We start from the raw sequence: 8406 nt of genomic DNA on the forward strand, positions 1-8406 counted from the left end.
TTTCCATCACAACTGCGATGCACCTGTCCTGACAGTGTTTGATAGGGTGTGTAGAAGGAGCATTTCTCGGTTAATAACCAATGACATCCCTGATTGATATGGTTGATGACACACACTCACACTCACACTCCACACCCACACACTCACACACACACACACATTCACACACATATTCACACAAACACACACACATTCACACTCACACACATTCACACTCACACACACTCAAACACACTGATACACATTCATACACACATTCACACACACTCAGACATTCACACACACACACATATTCACATCACACACATTCATACACATTCACACTCACATTAACACTCAAACATTCACACTCACACACATTCACACTCACACTCACACACATTCACACACACTCACACACATTCACACTCACACATATATACACTCACACATATTCACACACTCACATTCACGCTCAACCACATTCACACACACACACATTCGCAACTCACACAAACATTCACACACACATTCACACACAGTCACACATTCACAGACAAACACATATTCACATCACACACATTCATACACATTCACACTCACACACATTAACACTCAAACATTCACACACACACACACACACACACGTTCACACACACTCACACACATTCACACTCACACATATTCACACTCACACATATTCACACACTCACATTCACGCTTAACCACATTCACACACACACACATTCGCAACTCACACACACATTCACACACACATACATTCACACACACACATCCACACACACATTCACACACACACACACATTTACACACATTCACATTCACACACAGAGACATAGGTGAATAATCATCACACTTGATTCATGGACCTATCCAGTTTTGATTTGTGCTGCCTTTGATGATTAATGAGGTGGGAAGACTCCATTTATACGAAATTTCAGTCCAACCTCATGAATGGTGGAATTATTAATGTCAATGTAAATGAGCATGTATTAATGAATTCGGCACACTCGAGAACTGAGAGGAATAATCTTACAGTTGATGCAACAGAGCAATTGTAGCAAGTAGAAAACACTAAATTGGTCAGCTATAGTAAAAATAAAATTAAAGTAATAACATTCATACTAATCTGACGTAATAACAATTCAGCAAAATTATGCACCAAATTCGGCTAGAAATTAAGTCGTCATTTTTCGCATGTATAGCGCTCAGCTTCAGCTTTGACCAAGACTTGCAGTAGCGTCAGTTTACCGGTGTCAACTCTCACAGATGGAAATTACAGGAAATATCTTTCTTCCGTGATACTTCATTCCATACAATGGTACATTGAGGGCAAGAGCTTGTGCATAAATTGCAGGTGCTATATCAAAGGGGAGTTAGAAAGTGAGCGCTGGGAATCATTGTATTTCCTGGTCCAATGGCACCGGGTGGCCCGAAGAAAAGGACGAGTAATTTCTTCATCCAAATTAGTTCCCCAAGATTCATAAACAGATGCTGAGATATTTTGATAATCTTGTGACTTAATGACATTATTATTGTTAGACACAAATTGAAATTTTGCAGAAACTTCCTGAATCTCGCCATTCTATTAAACTCAGATTGATAAATCTTTCTGCCGAATAATTGCACATTCCCGCACGCCGATGTCTAATTAATATTTCCTGCACTACTTATCGAGTATGATTGGAAACAAGTTCAGACTTAACGCCTTCTGAGATCCTGAGGACGTGATACTTGGTTGAAAAGTTGGGTGGATCTTGTAACAACTTCCGAGAGGGAGGCGGGATTGAAGGACGGGACTAATTGTCAGTACTGTATGTTGCATTTCTTCGGGGCAAATTGTGTTGTGTGAAAGTTTACTAATTCATGCTGGTGTTGTGCCTTACCAATTCTGTGTGTGTGCGTGTGTGTGTGAAAGTAATCCATATATGCATGTGTACCATTATGCACGATTGCATATTTCTTTTGTCGAGTACATGTGTGTACAAAGCACAAAACACATCACTCTGAATATTTGGAAATGCATGTCATTGGTAATATCACAACAGACCCTTCCTTATTTCATAATGTGCAAGGCAATGACTTTGTTTGAGTCACACAAGATCCGTTGTTAATTATTGTTGTAATTGAGCATGTCCCTGTTTATATAATGCAAGTCCCTTTCTCGGCTTTCTATGAAGTAGAAAATGTCCATGTTTATATCAGATAAGTTCCTGTCTCTGCTATCAATTGATTGGATCTTGTCCCTATTACATTAAATCACATTACTTTTCATGAGATTAGATCCTGTTCTGTGATTATGGGAAGACACATTTTGGCTCGGTGTTCATGTTACACTAGACAATTGTTTCGTTTCTGTCACACTAGACCATCCTGTAAAGCTGTTTATATTACACCAGAACATGTCATTGTCATTCTGTGTTTCAGTCCTCCCACACCCATCCGCACTGTCTCGCCAAGCATACGACCATGAGACTTAGAAGCAAGAGTAGGCAATTCAGCCCCTAGAGCCTGATCCACCATTCGATACGTTCAAGGCTGATCTGCTTGTGGTCTCAACTCTACTTTCTCGTCTGCCTCTTGACTCCCTTGCCTATCAAAAATCTGTCTAGCTCATGGTATTAGCACAACTTAACCCTTGAATAAATTCATTGCCCAGCCTCCACTGCTTTCTGGGAAAGTGAATTCCACACACTAATGACCCCCTGAGAGAAGAAAAATTTAATCTGTCTTAAAGGTAGGCCTCTTATTCCGAAACTGTGTGCCCCAGGAGAGACAAGTGGAATAATTCCCCAGGTATCCACCCTGTCAAGCCCCCCTCAGGCTCCAATACGCTTCAGTAATTTCACCTCTTATTCTTCGAAAATCTACTGGCTATTGATCCAAACTATTAAAGATTTCTTCATAAAATAAACCCCTCATCCCAAACAACGATGAGCAGATGGATGCTTTTCAATGATGAGAATGAGATTAGGGATCTGCCGCAGTGCAAATTTGTTTCAGCGATTCTCAGAAAACACTTTATTCACCGGGAAAGACGGTTCGGGTGGCCTGGGGTCGCGAATACCGCTGTCTATAACTATAAGGCAAAGGAACAGACCTGTTGGTCACAGCCTGTATGGCGGAGCTCTGAAAGAGAAACCCGTCAGTTATAGTTATTTGCTTTTAACAAAATGTCCCCTTAGTATTTATTAAATTAACTTTTCAAATTTACTATTCAACGTGCATTCAGCTCCCTTTCAGGCAGCACAATTCAGTTCACAATTCACTGCTTAAAACATAACTCCCCATTCAATCAAATACTTTGTTTTACGCTCGTGGAGAATGAGTCTCAGCGAAGTAGGAGAACGAATGGAAGAAAGGGTGGAGGAAAGGAGGAAAGACAGAAAGAAAAAAGAAAGAAAAAAGAAAGAAAGAAAGAAAAATGAAAGAAATGAACTCAGGATTTCTCAAAGTGCTTTACTGCCAATTAAGCATTTTCCCATCACAATGCAGGAAACACTTCAGCAAATGGGCACAGAGCAATTAATGGGAAACAATAATCAGGTCGCTGGTTTCAGTGATGTTAAATGAGGGCAGATACTCACTGTGATTTAGTATCTCAAACAGGAAAGCAGCAAGTGCGATAGGTCAATATTCATTCAGGGCCATAGGGGCACTGCTGGCACTGAAATATGGACCTGACATCTCTCAAGTAAGGGAGCTACAGCTCAGGACTTTCTGGTCCTGGATAAAGAGAGGTAGAAAGAGTGAGTGACAGAGAGAGAGAGAGAGAGCGAGAGCGAGAGAGAGTGCTGCTACATACTGAACCACTGTGTTGGAAGTGGATTAGTGCGAGGATGTTTTACGGTGTTTTAACTGTTTGAAACAACCAGTGACCGTGGTAAAGGGACACATCAGCACCTTCTTCAGCTCTTCCCGGAACTTGCTCTGGGCCACTGCATAGATGAAGATGTTGTTGCAGGAACTGACTAACTGGAGCATGTTGGTTGTCTCCTGGAGGATGTACTGCGGGTCATTGAAATCCAGGCTGATGATGTAGCCCTCGCCTGTGATCCGCACGTAGAGGAAATGTCCGAGATAGATGGCCCACAGGAGGAGGAAGCTGAGCGAGATGGCGATAAGCAGGACAATGGACCTCTTGCGGTTGGTGATCTCTGCGTCTCCATGACTCTCGGCGCCCCGGAGCCTCCTGCGGGCTCTGCTGGCCACTAAGATGTGCCTTACGGTCAGGGCGTTGAGCAGCAGAATGAGGAGGAACGGGAGGAATGGGGTTAAGATGTTGTCCAGCCAGTCATAGACCTGCCAGAAGGGCAAAGTGTAATAGCTGGACTTGAGGTCACAGAACCAGGGCACCCCATCCTGGATGTACAAAGGCTGGTAGGTGAAATAGTAAGGGATGTTCCTCATGCAGCTCATGGCACTGACAAATCCTATAACCTGCAATGCAGTTTTCTCAGTGCAGTATCTGACCTTCAGGCTCTGACAGCAGATGGCCACGAAACGGTCGATTGTGAAGGCGACAGTCAGCCAGACTGAGCCATCCCGGGTGGCAAAGACCAGCAAGTTGCTGAGTGTGCATGCGGGAGTGGTGGAGAAGACACTGTCCGGAAAGTAGATGCGGCCAATCCGGTTGACGATGACAGCAGTGATGATGACCAGGAAATCGCTCACTGCTATAGCCACCAGGTAGTAGCTGATGCACCGGGAAAGTCCGCACCGTCCTCGGGATAAGATTATGATCCCCAGCAAGTTGGCTGTGAGAGATCAGGAGAGAGAGATGTTACTGAGCGGACTCCAAACACCAGCTACTGCCTCATCCAATCAGTTACTGAATGCCCCCTGGTCCGTCCCTCTGCCATCCTCAGACTCCAGCTGTTCCAAAGCCTTTGCTCAGTGCTCGGTATCCAATGCTGCACCAAACACTTATCAATTCAGATGGCATTTCAGTCGGTCCCCGCCACAAATTCTGCTCTCTGGCCACTGAGTCAATCCCAGGGCCTCGCTATCCAAATTAAGCTCATCCGAAATATGTGCTGCCCATCGCTTAAGTAAAGCAATACTCGTCCATCCATTAAGCCTATGCTCACTAACAAAGTTTGATTATCAGACAAAGTCTCAGTTTTAATAATCTCCCCCTTCCAATTTTGGAATCCCTCCGTTTCCTCTCCTCTCCCAATCTCTGTACAGCCACAATTATCTGATATCTCAGTGTCCGTTCTATTCTGCTCTCTCGTGTATCCCTGAAGTTAACTGTTCAATTATTAACGGTTATGTGTGAAGCTGCTGAGGCCCTCATCTCTTTAATTCCCTCTCTCAACGGCTACCTCTCTCATTCCTTTAGGACGTTACTTGTAACCAAAATGTTTGATCAAACTTTGGGATAAATATCTCTTCCTGGTGTTTGTTATTAAATGTATTTGTTCAGGCTCCTGTGTAGCATCCCCACCATACGCACTGCAGTGACTGAAGAAACAAGCGCAACTCCACCTTTCAAGTGAGAAATAAGATGAGCGATAAACTTTGACCTTGCCGGTTACACCCACATCCCGTGGATGATTGAAACATATCATTATTCAAAATGTGCAAAGCTAACTAGCAACAAGAAAATACATAATAGATAAACAATTTCAAACCTCCACGAACATCTTTCAAACGTTTCCACAATGAATTGCTAAGGCTACATTAACAATAGGGATTGTCCAGTGGGAACTCACTGTACAGTAACTATTACAGTCTTTCACAGGTTGAAAAGTACATTAGTGTAATTACTGAACTTATTTTTATATTGCAATTCATCTAATTATAATGATTTCACTGTAATTCATTTTCTGATGCTGCCATAAGATACGTGCACGAAAATATGTTACTACACTGTGATATGCTATTATTCCTCACACTTAAAACACTAGATTGTATTTGACGACCTTAAAATAAGTGTTCAGCGATATAACAGGTTAATGTTATTGCAAAGCCACACATTGCAATTCATATTTCAGCAATCCAATAAACGGTATTCCTATAAATGAATTGAATATTACCTTGTAATGCTGCACAATGCAAGTACCAGTTATGCTCTATAATTCACTATAACAGAGTATTATCTCATATAAGGCATCGGTTGAGGCTCTTAACACTCTGACAGCACTGAATATTAGAGAAAAACATCATCCCAACCCTGAAATGGACGAGACAAACTTTCTGTGGATTTGCAAAAAATGATAAATAACTTATTTGAGATCCATCACTTACCAGGGGCACCAATAACAGCGAGAATGGGATAGCAAATGGCAAAGAATAGGCCTTTCGCTGGCCCGTGCATCGTGTCTCAGAAACGAAATGGATTCCCGACACTGTATACTTCAGTTCTGTGAGGCATTCAAAGCGTCCCTCATTTATTCCGAATGAGAGTCTCCAGAGAGGCAATTAAGTTACAATATGCACCTTAGCTACAGTTCAGTAAATAAACAGATTAACCCAGTTTTATGCCCCCCATTCGTAACATTGGCAAGGTGGATGATGCCATTAGACACTTGGGTGAAGAGCTGGCTGCAAATTCTGCGATGCCCTCTCTCCACAAACCAATCATTGCGTCTACATCAAGTGGAGCTGCTGATGGAACATACTGACTTGGGTCCTATCTCTAACCAAAACAGCTCTCTTCCCATGACGGCCACTACGCTGGGCGGGGTTTGTGTTTGATAATTTACCCCATCATCACTGCCTCATCCCTCTTGCTCAAACAATAATACTCGTGTCATGCAAGACAACTGTTGAAAACCATTCATATTGCGAAATCAGAAAGAGAATTAACGTATGAGAGTGCACAAGAGAAAATGGGAGATAGAAGAGAAAGACTGATATAGAGAAAGAAGAAAAACGAAAGGGAAGAGTACAAATATGGAGTATAAGTGAAGGAAAGAACGAATGACAGAAATCAAGTAAGAAAGCACTTGGTGTTTGTCATTCTGTGCCCGCTGTTTCTCGCATTACTACAGATTCATTCTCAGATGTGGGAATCGCGAATAAGGCTGGCATTTAGTGCAAATTTCTCGTTGCCACTGAGAAGGTGGTGGTGAGCAGCCTTCACGATTCACAACAGCTAAAGGTGTACCCATAGTGTCTTTAGCACGGGCGTTACAAAATTAGACCCCAGGGACAATGAAGGACCAGCAACATATCTACAAGTTAGAATGGAATATGGTTTGGAGGGGATAGCGGATGCTTCCCCAGGCATCCGCTGCCCTTCTGAGTGATTGAGATCATTACTTTGGGAGATACTTCCAAATAAGGCTTGGCGTGTTCCTGCAGCCCATCCTCCAGGCTCCACATACTCCAGCCACGATTGGGAGCCTGCAGGTGGGCCATTCGACGCAGAACATCGAGCTGTGGCGTGCTGTTGTGGAAGGTTCAGTTCAGGATGTTAATGGTGGAGAATTCACGGTAGGTCATGCCATTGAATGTCAAGTGGACGTGGCCGTGCTGCCCCTAATGGAGATAATCAATCTCACCTCAGATAATTGTATTTTACTAGATTGTTGATAAATGGGGTGATTCGATAAGTCAGGCAAATGGAAACCTTATCTCGGACCATGTTCTGGCAGAATTAGGCCGAAGAATATATTGAGTTATATTTATTGCACTCGATTAGTTATTAGATTAATAAAGGAATTGAGTTTATACTGGCCTGGACCCTCCATTTGTTATCAATGCACTACTCCATTTTTCTGTTTCTATTTCACGAGATTCTGTCTCACTTTTATTTTGAAACAGAAGAATTTTTTATTCACTATTTAATACAAAGCAGATATTCAATCTCAATGATCCCCAAAAATGTACTAATGGCTTATTCATACAGATACCGGTAACATTTTAAACATAATCCATTGCAAAAACATTGCACTCCTCTCCTTGGGAGAGAAACATTCACCATTCTGACAAACTAAGAACGGGGACTCTTCCCCATGCCCCCTTCCATTCGCCCTTGCTTGAGACCCAAATAATAACCAGTGTGATAGCCACTCACGTACCATGCTATTAGCATGCTTCCTAAAGCTTCATCATCCTCATCAGTTGAATCTGGACCCATTGGAGGTGGAGGAGGAATTAACGGTGGTCCGGCTGGAACTGTTGGTAACCAACCAGGTAGGAAAGGTGGTGGGCCATGAAACTTCGCACCAGGGAAGCCAAATCCTGACATTTGTGGTGGTTCAGGAGGAAGACAGTGGTTCCAGGTAGACTGATCCATTGGTGATTTTAATTTGGCTTCATTTGACTGGCGAGATTTATAGACAGGTGAAACAGCATCACTTTCATCCGTCGATTGCTGGCCAAACCCATTTTTATGTTTAGGATTCTCATTCTCCACTTATTAATGCACTAGGCCAGCTCTGCTTATAATACGTA

The 8406-nt window shown here is 42.7% G+C and overlaps 1 protein-coding gene across 1 annotated transcript; it reads right to left on the reverse strand.

Moving 5' to 3' along the window:
• Positions 1 to 2999: 2999 nt before the first annotated feature.
• On the reverse strand, positions 3000 to 6322 carry LOC121270134 (probable G-protein coupled receptor 139). The gene is made up of 3 exons (XM_041175451.1): positions 6253 to 6322; positions 3849 to 4757; positions 3000 to 3079 (listed from the first exon to the last, which is right to left on the reverse strand). Exons 1-3 carry the CDS (start codon positions 6320 to 6322, stop codon positions 3000 to 3002), a joined length of 1059 nt encoding a protein of 352 aa, XP_041031385.1.
• Positions 6323 to 8406: the final 2084 nt, after the last annotated feature.

Source organism: Carcharodon carcharias, chromosome 27, assembly GCF_017639515.1.
Source record: "Carcharodon carcharias isolate sCarCar2 chromosome 27, sCarCar2.pri, whole genome shotgun sequence".
Classification (NCBI taxonomy): domain Eukaryota; kingdom Metazoa; phylum Chordata; class Chondrichthyes; order Lamniformes; family Lamnidae; genus Carcharodon; species Carcharodon carcharias.

Coding starts and splice junctions, on each gene's coding strand:
- LOC121270134 (XM_041175451.1), bottom strand. CDS start 6,322: ATGCACGGGCCAGCGAAAGGCCTATTCTTTGCCATTTGCTATCCCATT. Junction 4,758..6,252: donor CGCTGTTATTGGTGCCCCTG/GTAAGTGATGGA, acceptor GATCTCTCACAG/CCAACTTGCTGGGGATCATA. Junction 3,080..3,848: donor TTTCAAACAGTTAAAACACC/GTAAAACATCCT, acceptor TTTGCCTTATAG/TTATAGACAGCGGTATTCGC.